This window comes from Scleropages formosus, chromosome 17 (assembly GCF_900964775.1).
Source record: "Scleropages formosus chromosome 17, fSclFor1.1, whole genome shotgun sequence".
Classification (NCBI taxonomy): domain Eukaryota; kingdom Metazoa; phylum Chordata; class Actinopteri; order Osteoglossiformes; family Osteoglossidae; genus Scleropages; species Scleropages formosus.
This window is the reverse complement of record NC_041822.1, coordinates 3840892-3856400: the sequence shown is the minus strand read 5'-3', so window position 1 is coordinate 3856400 and position 15509 is coordinate 3840892. Positions and strand designations below refer to the sequence as shown.

At 43.8% G+C, this 15509-nt stretch overlaps 1 protein-coding gene across 3 annotated transcripts; it reads right to left on the bottom strand.

Annotated features, from left to right (window-relative positions):
- Positions 1 to 41: 41 nt before the first annotated feature.
- On the bottom strand, positions 42 to 15478 carry ccdc125 (coiled-coil domain containing 125). Of its 3 annotated transcripts, none has more exons than XM_018760006.2 (12): positions 15410 to 15478; positions 14068 to 14400; positions 11898 to 11956; positions 10289 to 10375; positions 10133 to 10210; positions 8585 to 8670; positions 3337 to 3419; positions 2815 to 2930; positions 1748 to 1855; positions 1422 to 1584; positions 1128 to 1246; positions 42 to 844 (listed from the first exon to the last, which is right to left on the bottom strand). In XM_018760006.2, exons 2-12 carry the CDS (start codon positions 14372 to 14374, stop codon positions 473 to 475), a joined length of 1578 nt encoding a protein of 525 aa, XP_018615522.2. In that variant the 5' UTR covers positions 14375 to 14400; positions 15410 to 15478; the 3' UTR covers positions 42 to 472. The 3 variants fall into 3 exon arrangements, with proteins under 3 accessions (XP_018615522.2, XP_018615523.2, XP_018615521.2); XM_018760007.2 differs by having other exon boundaries at positions 14068 to 14368; positions 15285 to 15426; XM_018760005.2 differs by having other exon boundaries at positions 43 to 844; positions 15285 to 15426.
- Positions 15479 to 15509: the final 31 nt, after the last annotated feature.

Sequence of the window (15509 nt, the reverse complement as noted above, 5' to 3'; positions counted from 1 at the left end):
TGAAAAAGCATTAAAAAGTATTTTTCTTGACAAGCAAATGACAACAGACATCGTAAGATTTCAACATAAGACATCCTTGACATAGATATGCTGATGAGTACAAGATGATGATACAAGTTCATAATCACACTGCTGAGGAAACATGTCATCACACTCGATTTTTAATCTGAGATTTATTTTTACCAATTATTTATAAGACATTTAAAAAGCAAGGGAAATCTTTTGAGTGCACTGGTAATTTCAGAGCAATTCTTTGGCATTTAATTTGATTTCACGGGGCTGTACGAGTTGCCCTCTAATACTCAACGCAGTGTTTAAAATACGTTCCGTTTAACCCGAGACCCTACATGTCTAATGTGATATGGATTACAATTTACGCAGCAAATAAAGGACAAGTTCTGGCTTCTGATGAGGTAAGACATAGAGCACTGACTGAACGGGATCAATGTGATCTTTGTTCTTGAATAAACAATTAGCACTCTTTACCATAAACACTACATCTGCTGTGCTCCTTACTGCCACCAGATCTCTCAGGCCTCCTCCTCATAGCACTATCATCAGCTTCTGTTTCAGTCTCAGCTGTGGCTCCCATTTCTGCGGAAAGCGCCCCTGCTGCGGGGATGGGCGTCTGGGCATCCGGGTCTCCCCCCAGAGTGCTCAGGATAGAAGGAAGCGTGGAAGGTGGGTTATCACAAATCCTGAGCTCCTGCCTGGACCTCTGGCTGGTCTCCTCACAATCCAGCCCTTTCAGCTGTAGGAGCCGTTGCTCCAGCTCCTCCGTGTTGCGAGCCAGCATGTGGCTCACCTTTCTCTGATGCGCCAAAGCCTCCTCCTTGTCATTCAACTGCACAAACACAAGAACCAATCAGGGAAAACCAAATCACTTAAAAATAAATCCCCGAGCTGGAGTCAATGCTAATGCTCAACAATCACGATGATGAAACAAGTGCTTTGGTACACCAATGTTTTTTTGTTTTACTATAAGAGGCAGTAAAATGCTTCAGTTAAGATCATAATATAGCAGATTATGTAGAAAACATAATAATTACAAGCCAGCCCACGCAATCATTACTGAACACCACACTGCCTACTGTTGAGCAGTATAGAAGAAGGCGTGACACACTGACCAGATCAACCAGGTGGTGGAGTGTCTCAGCCAAGTCGTGTGAAATCTTGTCCTCAGCTGAGGACTGCAGCATTCCTCTTATCTTCTGAGCTACAGTGTTGGAGCTTCGTTTCAATGGTGCTGAAACAGGATCTCCATTAGTGCACTTTTCCTTCCCATCATGCCTTCACACAGTCTACACATCTCACAAATTCCTCCACATATGATTCCAAAACACTTACCAGTAATACCTTAAGGTCTACTAACACCCTGCTTTCCTCACACAGCAGAAAAAGTACTTAAAACCGTGCCTCACCTTCCTTTCTGTGACCGGAAGACACGTCTTTGTGAAAGCAGCCCTCTTTCTCAGTAAGGCACAGGACATGGTCACTCCTCCTCTTGAGCTGCTGCTCAAAGGCAATCCTGAATGCATCTGCCATGACGTAGGCCTCCTCCTTCCTCCTCCTCTGCATCTCCATCTGATGCACAGGACTTCATGAGTAATGCCATGTCCATACGCACTGAAAATACTTTTTACACAAACATGACAAAGCTGCCTTTTGCATTTATTTATACTCATTATAAGACTGACCAGGTAAAGATACGGGGAGCAAGCTCAAGAAAATTGCGGCGGTGCTCTACCTCCTGCTTGAGCTGGATCACTTGCTTACGGCTGGCAGCCGCAGTCCTGGCGCAGGGACAGGGCTCGCCGTCTGTGGCGTTGCAGTGGCAGGCACCGAGCACAGCCAGCTGGGTCAGAGGAAAGCAGCAGAGGGGTGGGCGACACACCAGGAACAAGGCTCTTGATGGCAGAACACGCCAACTTCTAGGCTGTGTCCTAGCACAGCATCCACCCTACACAGTCTCATCTACAACGAATCTGCACTTCCATCACCCTTATCCCACAGCTCTCTCTTTCCTTCCAGCTCAGTTACAATTCTGTGGCAAGCACTACAGTTTTACATACCGAAAGCACTTTGAAGTGTTAATTCATTTACATTTATTTATCTAGCAGACATGCGGGGGTGCGGTGGGTTGGACCGGGTCCTGCTATCCAGTGGGTCTGGGGTTCGAGTCCCGCTTGGGATGCCTTGCGACAGACTGGCGTCCCGTCCTGGATGTGTCCCCTCCCCCTCTGGCCTTACGCCCTGTGTTGCCGGGTAGGCTTCGGTTCCCCTCGACCCCGTATGGGACAAGCGGTTCAGAAAATGTGTGTTTGTGTGTGTGTGTATATATCTAGCAGACACTTTTCTCCAAAGCAACTTCCAATGAACTATATGTAGTGTTATCAGCCCACACACCTTATACACCACGGTGACATACACTGCTAGATACACTACTTACACTGCCACTGGGTCACTCATCCATACATCACTGGAACACACTCCCTCTGTCATTCACACACTATGGGGGAACCTGAACAGCATGTCTTTGGACTGTGGGAGGAAACCAGAGCACCCAGAGGAAACCCATGCAGACACGGGGAGAACATGCCAACTCATACAGACTGAGCGGGGCTCGAACCCACATCCTCTTGCACCACCCAGGTGCTGAGAGACAGCAGCGCTACTCGTTGTGCCACCGTGCCTCCCATTATTAATCCATCTATTAATTCAATGATAAAAGATGGATTGATAACATGAGTAACAACTTACTCCTTTGTAGCACTGTTAGAAAGAGTGTAAGCACAAGGCACCCCCTCTTCCTACCTCGAGCGCCATCCCATCTCTTCTCAGGCTGCTACAGGGAGGCAGAGACCCCTGGAACGCCCTCTTTTCTTGAGCACTCAACATGGCCATGAGCTCTAAGCACCGCTGGTTTAGAGCTACAAAGAGAAAACGAAAAGAAACACAAACACACCAGCATGTGGTGTAGCAGTTAGAGCTGTTGCAGGTTCAAATCCCATCTCCTGCTGAACGACCTCGGAGCAATGTACTTAACCTAAAATGCTCCAGCAAAAATAACATCCAGCTGTTTAAACTAGCAAATAATTGTAGGTAACATAACATTGTAAACTGTTTAGGAATGACGTGTCAGCTAAACACGTAAAGGTAAAGAACACGGATAAATATGGATCAAGAATAAGAAATCTTTGCTTGGGAAATTAGATTCCCACTCGAAAATTATAATAGTTAAAATATATATTACTTAATCTCTGCATCTGGATCTTATTCAGGAGGTGTAATTAACTAGTAATATCCACGCTGTATGGCAGGGCATGAAACACTTACAGGAATTCTCGGACCGCAGCTCCTGCACCTCTTTCATACCGTCTTCCACTGTGGTACTCAGGGTCTTATTCTCAGCACAAATCCTAATTCACAAAATACACAAACGCACAACTTTCACTAACAGTACAGACGCTCCTTGACTTAACGATGGCTCGACTTAACGAGTTTTCGACTTTGCGATGGAGAGCTGGCAATAGACATTCAGTAGAAACTGTACTTTGAATGTTGAATGTTGAATTTAGATTTTTTTTCTCGGGCAAGCGATATGCGGTGTGATATTCTCTCCTGATGCTGGGCAGCAATCTGCATCTCCCAGTCTGCCACGTGGGCGTTAGTGTATATAAGTGATACTCTACAGCGTTCTGTGTTTCCAGAATTTTTTTGGATACCCCCCTTGTATCGATACCCCCCTTGATTTTGGCACGAGGGGTTGAACATCTTTCCCTGTGTATTATTGTATGTTGGTTCTAGGTGACTAGTGACTGCTGTTAACAGGGCAGCTGGCGGCACGGGAAAGACCGTGTGACGGCAAGGAGAGACTGCTGGCAGGAGGGAATAGACCCCACTAGGGGCTGACATGGGCTGGCAACCTGTGTCAGCAGCATCGTATGCTCTTGTGTAGCGGGAGGTGCACCCTGTTCAAGCTATAGACACACAAATGTTATCAATACCTCAAGAGTCAGCAAGAGCAGGGATGAAAGATGACTCATTGGTGGATATAACGGCTCTTGACTATGGCGTGAACTTGATTATGAGTAGGGGGGAAAGCACAAACACAACCACGCCAAGCAGGGGTGGATCGGCGCTGCAGGTGTGCATTTGTGGTTGGAGGAAGGTGACTTCAGTGAGAGGCCTAAGAATTCATCAAGGCAAGAAGAGGTGTTTGGGGGGACGAGGGCAGGGGCCCCGCATTGATCGCTACGACCTACGGAGTGGTCCAAATAAGTCGGGTGAAGTCCAGGGGCAGGTTGCACACCAAAGACCACAGGACATCAATACCTCTGTCTTAGAGGACAAGACCAAATATGGATGCACAAGGCAGCATCGACCATGGGGAGGGTGCGGGGCAGATGATACCAAGACGGGCAGGGAAGGAAATGTGTAGGGAACAAAAACTCAAGGTGAGATGGCCAGGTGCCACTGATTGTAAGGAGTGGACCTCTGTTAACAATGACTTGAGAGGGATTTTAAATGGTTTGAAGGGTACGGCTTGAGTCTAAGTTAAACCAGTTGGGTGAGATTATATATGATTATGGGAAGAAGAGATTTGGGGTGTTCGAGAAGAAGTGTAAGGGTGAGCAGAGCAGGTTAAAGTCAAGAAGGCAGATGGAAATTGAGAGGTTGATTCAGGAAAGAAGACACCTAAAAAAGCTTTGGAAACGAGCAGATGAGGAGGTAGAAGTGGTATTACTATCTTGCAGGAAGAATTGAAACGTAGATTGGTAGTGTTGAGGAGAGCGGAAAAGCTTAGATTGAGGAGAAAGAAGAAGGAGCAGGCTAGGGTGGCATTTTTTAAGGACCCATTTAAATTTGTGAAGTCTTTGCTTGAGCAAGAGAAGTCTGGTTGTTTAAATGTTCAAAGGAGGGAGTTGGAGAGCTATCTGTGGGAAATGTACACCAATGGTGAAAGTGAGAGGGTTTTTGAAGTACCTGCAGATATTCCTCCATTAGGGGAGATCGTGGTACAAATGGACGTGTGTCCTCCAAGGTTGAAAGAAGTACAAGAGGTGGTCCGGCGTGCAAGGGCAGCATCTGCTCCAGGACCCAATGGGGTTCCTTACCGGGTTTATAAAGGTGCCCCAGATGTCTTAAAGTTTTTGTGGAAGGAGATGGTGGTCGTATGGAAAAAAGGTATCATTCCAAAGGAATGGCGGCGAGCAGGAGGAGTGTTTATACCCAAAGAGAAAGATACGGTAGATATAGGGCAATTCAGGCCAATATGCCTTCTTAACGTTGAAGGGAAAATATTTTTTAGTGTTGTGGCGCAGAGGTTGTCTGCATATTTGCTGGTCAACAATTTAATTGACACCTCTGTGCAGAAGGCAGGAATTGCAGGTTTTTCAGAGCATTGTAGTATGATTTGGCACCAGATGAAGGAGGCCAAGATGGAAGGTAAAGACCTCCATGTGATTTTTTTGAACTTGGCGAATACCTTTGGTTCAGTGCCGCATGTTTTGTTGTGGAGGGCATTTGATTTTTTTAAAGTCCCAGAGTGTATTACGAGACTGGTTAAGGTGTATTTTGAAGACATTCAGTTTTATTTTTGTACTAAGCAATACACCACATCTTGGCAGCGGCTGGGGATTGATATAATGGCCGGATGCACAATCTTGCCTCTGGCTTTTACCATGGCTATGGAGGTGTTAATAAGGGCATCGAGATGGGTGGTTGGGGGTATGAGGCTGAAGGATGGTTCTCGCCTTCTGCCAATCAGAGCATATATGGATGATATGACTCTGCTTACTACTACTGTCCCATGTACTCGTCTCTTATTAACGAAGTTGAATGGAAATCTAAAGTTAGCCGGATTGAAAATTAAACCTAGTAAGTGTAGGAGTTTGTCGATAGTTAAAGGAAAGTTATCACGGGAGAATTTCCAGATTGATGGGGAACAGATTTCGTCAGTGGCTGAAAGGCCAATTAAGAGCTTGGGTCGGTGGTATGATTCCTCATTTAGCGACAGGGAGCAGGTCAAAAGATTAAGGGAGGATGTAGTACAGGCAATTAATAGGATTGATAAATCTTTTTTGCCAGGGAAGCTGAAGGTTTGGTGCCTTCAGTTTGGTTTATTGCCTCGTATTAGATGGCCGCTAACTATATACGAGGTCTCTATGTCAGAGGTTGAAAGACTGGAAAGGGTTATGAGCAAAGCTATTAGGAGATGGTTGGGGGTTCCTCATTGTTTGAGTAGTGTGGCTTTGTATGGAAAGGGGGTCTTGGAATTACCACTGACTAGTCTTGTGGAAGAAAAATTCAAGTGTGCCAAGGTTAGTTTGGAATTAACATTGTCAAGCTCAAGAGACCCAGCGGTGAGATCGGTTCCTGTAAGTCTAAAAACAGGACGTAAGTGGGATCCACGGGAAGCTGTTGCGCATGCGCAGGCAGCGCTTGAGCACAGAGATGTGGTCGGTCAGGTGCAGGTAGGTAGGGCAGGGCTCGGTGCCGGCGATCAAATAAAGTTGTGGAGTAAAGCTAAGTTGCCGGAGAGGAGAAGGATGGTGATTGGTTTTATCCGCGAACAGGAAGAGGAGACAAGGCGGGTAACTGCGACGTCACATGGTGTGCAAGGGCGATGTTTGGCTTGGGAGCATGTGGAGAAACGGAAGATCAGCTGGCGTGATCTGTGGGCGATGGACGCCGGTCGTATTAAGTTTCTCATTGGAGCCACCTAGGATGTTCTCCCTACTCCACAGAATCTTAATCGCTGGGTAGGTATAGAGCCGATTTGCAGCTTGTGCGGTGGTATAGCCTCTTTGAGGCACATTCTATCTGCATGTAAGGTTAGTTTATCTCAGGGAAGATATACTTGGAGGCATAATGAAGTGTTAAGATCCTTGGCATGCTTGTTGGAGAACAAGCGGGTTGAAGTTAATTCACTCCCGCGGTGTGGAGGAAATAAGCTAATTTCTTTTGTGCGGGAGGGGAAGAGGGTTGCAAGTCATGCGCGTGGTCGTGGTGGTACGAGTTGTGGGGTGAAGTGCGTGACTGGAAGTTGGTAGCAGACGTGGGAAAACAGCTGCAGATGCCACAGTGCATTGCGATCACGGCGTTGAGACCCGATATTGTGCTGTACTCCGAGGGTGCACGGATAGTGTACGTCATTGAATTAATGATACCCTTCGAAGACTCATTGGAAGACGCCTTTGAGAGGAAGAAATTGAAGTACACTGAGTTGGCTGGTGAGGTGAGGGAGCGAGGCTGGCAGTGCGTTATTAGACCTGTGGAGATCGGTACTAGGGGGTTTGTTGAAAAATCAACCACGTCGCTACTGTTGGAGTTTGGTTTTAGGGGTCAGTCGTCAAGAGCAGCGATTAAAAGCTTGTCAGAGGTAGCAGAAAGATCAAGTCAGTGGTTGTGGATGAGGAGGCATCAGGGTGTTTGGGGGAAGCACACTTGACAACTTGAGTGGGGAGTACTCGCCTATGTGAACATCAATGGTTTGAGTTTTGTTGTCACCTCCATATGCTGATGTGGTTTGTTGGTTGGTTGTTGGTGGTTGATGTATGGTTGGGGTTTTTTTTTTTTTGTGGGTGGAGTCGCTGGGATTGCACTGTGAGAATGGAGGGGGGTGGGTCTGGGACGCCAGATCTCGCCGTTGAGCCTTCTGGAGGTGTCGTGGGCTCAACTCAATGAAACATCAACGAAGGAAGATCCCCACTTGACAACCCCAACGAAGTGCTCGCGGTGGCTCCCGGCGAGGAGGATGGTGTTTGCCCCATGATGTGGGCTGATTTTTCTTGTGAAGGGAACTGTTTGGTGGGGTTTTGGGAGGGATGGAATACTGTGGCGTGGTTGGTTTGTGTCCAACCCCCCTTGATTTTGGCACAAGGGGTTGAACATCTTTCCCTGTGTATTATTGTATGGATACCCCCCTTGTATCGACGTCGTGTTTTGTGCATCCATCATGTCTACGAAACACCCATCTGTGTCTCCTGCTAGTGGTGAGAAGAGGAAGGCAATTAATTTTAAGGACAAACTCTAATTAGTATGTCTATAGCTATAGTATTTATTATATTGTAATATTTTCTGTTTTTTACTGTGTTTATTGTTTCTTGTTTCGTAATTACTGTACTGTCTTGTGCTGTCTTGCACACGTCTTGCACACTTGCACTTTATGTAGTCCTGTGTAAATAGTTTTGTGTTGTTTCATGTAGCACCATGGTCCTGGAGGAACGTTGTTTCGTTTCACTGTATACTGTACCAGCTGTATATGGTTGAAATGACAATAATGTCACTTTGACTTTGATGAAGGCGGCAAGCTCGTAACGGCCATCGCACATAAATTTTGACTTTTGCAAACGACAATTTCGACCATCTTAAAGGATAATAAGCGATGATGTTCGGTAGGTTAGGTGTATTAAACACATTTTCAATTTACGATATTTTTGATTTACGACGGGTTTATCAGAACGTAACCCCATTGTCAGTCGGGGACCATCCGTACTGCACAAGGCTTGAAGTTAAGAACATTCATGAAATATATCGATGACTGTTGTTAACCTTTATAGCCCAGGATGTTCAAACGCACCTCTCATACTTTTCCTTCCAGGATTGCTCCAGATTCTTGAACTGTGCCTGGTTAAAGGTGATCTCCCACTGCAGAGCATTCACTTCCTGAAGGAAAAAAACAGAAGGCACTGAGCTCGCAAAGGGAATGCGACTGTATCACTTAGCCACTTTGAATACTGGTTGTCTGATCAAAGCTTCGCAACCGTGTTTGAGGTGAAAGTATCACCAGCCTCGGTGTTGAAAGTTGAACACGGAAAGCACCGGTCTTTTATTTACAAAAAGGAGGAACAGGCACCTCTTTCCTTTTACTTGGTCAAAAATAATGGATAAAACATGTTGCAAAAATTGAAGTAATAACAGACATAGTGCAGGAAATTCAAGAAACCTGACAGTTGTGTGAATACACTTCCAATCTTCTCACCTTCAGTATGTCAGAGATTCAGCAAAACACAAAAGCAATCACCATATACAATTATTAACTCAGCCAACGCTCGTCTCCAAAGCGACTTACACTGTTAAGATATTTAACATTATTCAGCTATTTATGCAGCTGGGTAATTTCTACTGGAGCAATTTTAGGGCGAGTATAGACAGTCCCCAGGTTATGAACGTCTGACTTACATACAACCCGTAGTTACAAACCACCCCCAGTAAAGCCTATTATTTTAAAAATTTGAGTTACATACAAGGGTTCGTAATAATAAATGGGTGCTACTTTGCAACAAGCATCAAAACATCGTGCGTCTACAGCGGTTCATCGGCTCGTGAGCCCGAGGTAGGATAAACACCTGGTTCTTTTCAATCGGACCACATTGCTGTCAACAGTGTCTCGTGTCTTACCGTATTTGGCTTTAATTTGTTTTGTTTTTACCCTCCTAACCACGGCACCAAAGCATAAATGTAATGCAAGTGACGGTGATGCATCAAAGAAAAGGATCACGATTGAAACTAAAGTGGAAATAATAACGCGATCGGAAAAAGGTGAAATGCCAACGAATACTGGAAAAGCCAACATTAAAGTTTCTTTAATGTTTTTCATACCTACACACACACACAAACACACCCACTCACTCCTCCTCCTCTCTCTTTTATAAATACTATTGTAACATTTATTATCTCTTTCCATGTCTCTCTGTATTATAAATTATGTTAAAGATGTTTGATTGTATCCGGAAGTATTTCTTTAATGTTTTTCATGCACAGAAAGGTACACTGTACACTATATACTAAGAGAAACATTTGACTAACTGATGTTAGATACAAACCGTACCGAACCGTTCCGACTTACGTACAAATCCGACTTAAACACAGACTTAGGAATGGAACTTGTTCATAATCCGGGGACTGCCTGTACCTTGCTCAAGGGTATTACAGCTGGAAGTGAGTCTCAAACATGCGCCCTTTGGTCCAAAGGCAGTAGCTCTAACCACTATGTTACCAGCTGCCACAGATAGAGTGGCAGTTAGAGTTGTACTTGGGCCATCTTTTAAAATACACTGCATTTATTTTCATATCAGCATAGACACCCAATTATTTTCTCCAGGCAGGGCAGTAATTAAAAAGTTACCTTCTCCAGAGCCTTGGTTCTCTCCTCACTTTTCTGTAGTAATGTCTTGGTGTGAGTGGTCGCTTTCTCAAACACAGCCTTGAGGAATGAAAAGAGGAGTGAAGCCTCAGTGCTCGATTTACATGCGAACAGGAGGCAGAAAGCAGCGGTCCTTACCCGACTCTGCAAGATTTTCAGGGCTTCGTGTTTACCCTCCAGGTGACGCTGTACAGCTTCAAGTTCACAGTGCAGCAGTTCCGCTTCCTGTTGGACACCGAAACGCAGACGTAAACCTAAAGTAACCCCCACCCCCTACATGTACTGTACTTTACATGTGTCACAAAACCGCATCCCGCCAAAGGGCTACTTGCTTCCTTTCGTTTTACTCACATTTAAGGAGCTACAGATTGGTTATTATTAATAAAGAAATTGTATCTAGTCTGTTGAGTGTTTTCACCTGTTGCTTCCAATCCTATGAATGGTGACCAGTTTACATTTATATTACATTTACAGACATACGTCACTTAACGATGGGGACATGTTCTGAGAAATGCGTCGTTAAGCGATTTCGTTATTGTGCGAACATCATAGAGTGTACTTTTACACACCTAGATGGTATAGCCTCGATCATAGAGTGTACTTATACACACTTAGATGGTATAGCCTCGATCATAAAGGGTACTTACACAAACCTGGATGGTATAGCCTCGATCGTAGAGTGTACTTATACACACCTAGATGGTATAGCTTCAATCATAGAGGGTACTTATACAAACCTAGATGGTATAGCATCGATTATAGAGTGTACTTATACACACCTATATGGTATAGCCTTGATAATAGAGCATTCTTATACAAACCTAGATGGTATAGCCTCGATCATAGAGTGTACTTATACACACCTAGATGGTATAGCCTCGATGCAGTGAGAGACACAGTAAACACAAGATTTATGACGCTGCTGCCGGTGTAACACAGCATAATGTTTCACAGTAAACTTTTTTTTATAAGCAGAAAGAGTACACTCTAAAATAATGATAAAAAGTACAGTACAGCAAATACATAAACCAGTAACATAGGTGTTTATCATCATTATCAAGTATTATGTACTGTACATAATTGAATGTGCTATACTTTCAAACAACTGGCAGCACAGAAGGTTTGTTTACAGCAGCACCACCACGAACACGAGAGCAACACATTGCTCTAAGACGTTACAACAGCTACGACGTCGCTAGTCAATAAGAATTTTCCAGGTCCATTATAATCTTATGGGACCACCATCGTACTGTATATGTGGTCAGTCATTAAGCGGCACACAACTGTATTCATTTAGCTGATGCTTTTTTTCCCCAAAGTGACTAACAATTATTTACCCATTTATAGAAGTGGGTAATTTTACTGGAGTAATTTAGGGTAAGTACATTGCTCAAGGGTACTACAGCTGGAGAAGGGGCTCGAACCTATGACCTTTGGGACCAAAGGCAGCAGCTCTAACCACTAAACCATCAGCTGTCCCCAATTCCAGCTGAAAACATATTCACTGTAATTTTGTATAGTTTCTATTTACTGACATAGAATATTATAACAAAAAAGGTGCTGCTCATGCATTTCTTACAAGACAAAACATGATGAAATGTTTACTTTGCCACTTGTTTCAGTTCTCTGACTCTGCCATCTACTCATTTCAGGACTGTTATACTGAGCAACCAGTCATTGAAAAGCAAAATACACCAATTCTGGGTACAGCTGTAATGAAGAAGTGCAGGTGATGACGTGCTCTTACCTCCGTGACTTGCTGGAGCCGATTCTTGAGCTCCTCGTTGGAAAGATCATCAAGTGGGACTAGTGAAAATCATATATGTACATTAAACGATTTGTGGCAAACAACACCTGGTTAGCTTCAGAAACAAACATTTATATATTAAATATCAACAGACAAAATACACACACACACACACACACACACACACACACACACACACACACACACACACACACACACACACACACACATTTTCAGAACCGCTTGTCCCTTACGGGGTCACGGGGAACCGGAGCCTACCCGGCAACACAGGGCGTAAGGCCGGAGGGGGAAGGGGACGCACCCAGGACGGGACGCCAGTCCGTCACAAGGCACCCCAAGCGGGACTCGAACCCCAGACCCACTGGAGAGTAGGACTGCGGTCCAACCCACTGCGCCACCGCACCCCACAGACAAAATAAAACAAGGCTAATACTTAACAGAAAAATATGACTGTCAAGGACCAAATGCCTTATATATTCACTGCATTATTTTATTGTCTGCCTGCAACACAGTAAATACATGAGCACAACACTACGTTAAAAACTGAACAGAATATAAAACTTCAGTTAGAAATACACTTTTAACAACATTAAAATTGGCTGTACACTTATTTTTTAGTATTTTCAAAATTATAATGACAGATAAACAAAATACAGGAAAGAAGCAGGAACACATCCTTGGGTGTGCGTTAACAATGTTTATTCAGTGACCGAAAGCAGGCCGTGACACAAGCTGAGCAAACATGACCGTTTCCATGGTGACTGGGGACGAAACATAAGCAACTTTTCCTCTAAATACAAAAACTGTGGCAAATCCAGGACTGCCGTGACACACTCCTGCTACAACTCTTACTGTGCTTGGCCATAATGCAAAATACTACTAAAAATAAGGTTCTCCTCGAAATCTAGTTATTATACATATAACTAGATACGTATAATAACTATATAATATATATATATATATACATAAAATTTTCATGGGGGGGCACGGTGGTGCAGTGGGTTGAACCAGGTCCTGCTCTCCGGTGGGTCTGGGGTTCGAGTCCCTCTTGGGGTGCCTTGCAATGGACTAGCATCCCGTCCTGGGTGTGTCCCCTCCCCCTCCAGCCTTATGCCCTGTGTTGCCGGGTTTGGCTCCGGCTCCTCATGACCCCGTATGGGACGAGCAGTTCAGACAGAGTGTGTGTGTGTGTGTGTGTGTGTGTGTGTGTGTGTGTGTGTTTTCACAGATTTCTTTTGCCTATACTGTTCTGTTTTTTCCTGCATTAACAATTTCATGAATACATTAAATTCACAATCCATAAACACTGCTTATATGTATGTGTTTTGCTTGTGACCATCGTACAGTATATAACAGCTACGAAAGAGCTGAACGAACACAGGCAGACAGTCGTGCAGCATTTCAAAAATTAATAAAGGATAACGCCTTGCTATATTGTGTTATGACAACTAATGTCAACTACTGTTTTGTCCAAAAATTTTGTCCGTTTATCATGGGATTTTCTATTTTAACATAAATGAGTGCCAGTTTTGGGGCTCAGGACTGAATAAAAATGTTTCCCATTGGAGGTAAAGGAAATTACATCTGTCAGTTATGACATTCACCTTACAAAGAGTTCTTCTGGAATCTATTACCTTAAGATGATAAAAAGACTATATATTGCATTCACATGCATAAATAGATATAAAAAGAAATATATATATAATATTTACATATTTCTTTTTATATTATATATATATATATATATATATATATATAAAATTTATGATCATATAACAGATTATATATAATGTTTTATATAAAACACCTCCTACTGTAGTATGCCTGATCAAGGTACTTACTCTGAACTAACAGAGTAAGAAAAATTAAGTAGCTGAGCATACAAACCTATTAAGATTCAAGATTTTATTTGTCACATACAGTTATACACACATACAACCTGTAGTGAAATGTTCATCTAGTCAACTCTAGACTGTGCAAACAAGACAATATATTTAAAAGAGAAATATATTTTAAAAAAAGTATTAGTGTTATTAATTAGTATTATGAGTCCCCTTGGAGAAAAGTGTCATCTAGATGAATAAATAAATCAGTAATAAGTTATAGGACTATAGAAAAGTGTTGAAACTGTTTGTGGAGAGTGGCCTACCTGTGCCATTGAGTCTCCTCGGAGGGCAAGGCTGCGCAGCGACCCCACCCTGTCGGAGTGCTGCATGCAGGGAACCGTAGGAGGTCCAGGTGAAGACCTCGGCGCCTTTCTCGCTCCCCTTATTCCACGACATTGCTGGGGGGGTGGGCTGCAGCACATCTCCCTTACCTCCGTCGAGCACCTGCTGCGTCTTGCCATATAGCCCTCCGGGCTTCTTGCCCATGCCGTCGCCCAAGTCCCCTTCCATCATGTCATCTTCACGAGGTCTTCTGGACACCGGTGCGGCGTGTTCTCCACCAACCTGCATTTCCAGGTAATGTTCCGTCTTCAGAGCTTTCACCGGAAAATGACGATCCACAGTGAATCGATTAGAGCTGAAAGGTTTAACTGAATACTTATAAGACAATGTAGCACTGAGATGTGGAGGGCTGGACAGGGTGAATCTAACAAAACAGCTGTTCACTTAAAGGGCCAGCAGGGGGTGCAGTGTTTAAGGCTACCGCCTTGTAATGTAAAGGTTATGGATTCAAATTCCACTCCTTCTGAAGTACCCTTGAGCAAGGTATTAATCCTGAATTACTACAGTAAGAACACCGTGCTATAAATCAGAAAATCTTTGTAAATGTGCTTATACTGCAAGCTGCCTTGGACAATAACTTCAGCCAAATTAATACCATACTACTACTATATTATTATTATTATTACACTTTTTAAAGTTGTTTGACTGCCCAGAACTTTGCAGACCAGCTTTTGGAATGATTATTATTATGAATTATTATTAAGAAAAAATGATAAGAAAAGAGATAGTAAATTATTATTACTGTAAAGTAGTATTAATAATTATTATATTCAAGTGGTTGTTATATAAAGTTGCAGGCAGTCAAATAAGATTCTCTCCTACCTTGTTTTGTTTTACATTTACTCTTATTATTACAGTTTTAATAATCTTCCTCTTGACAAACAGGATTTATATGTTGGATCGAACTTGTTTTTACTGGAAGAGGCGCAAGCGAGTCCGTGTGAAGAGACACTCACAGCACGGAAAAGCCAAAAGGTGCTTTTTTCAGGAGGAGGTGAAGGACACGCACGAAAACGTGTTTCTCACACACCGTGTGTCACCGCGTTTGCGCTTAAGGCTGTGTAACCAGCGACAGTTCCGTGTTTTTATCACCCCGACAACACACACCTCTGTCCTAATGTAACACACACTCGCCCACCTTGTTCTCCGACGCCAGGTTTAACACAGCATCGACCACATGTAAAATATTAATATATCACCAGTATCAGAACAACTGTAGAACTTTCGAAGCTACGTTAAAAACTGCCATTGCTCTTCGCTCACCGGTCCGCGTTGCCCCAAAGGAGAAAAGAGCCGCCCAGTGCCACCTACGTTCTCCGGGGTTACCGCCCCCGTCACCTCCCCCGTCACCGCCCCGGCTCGC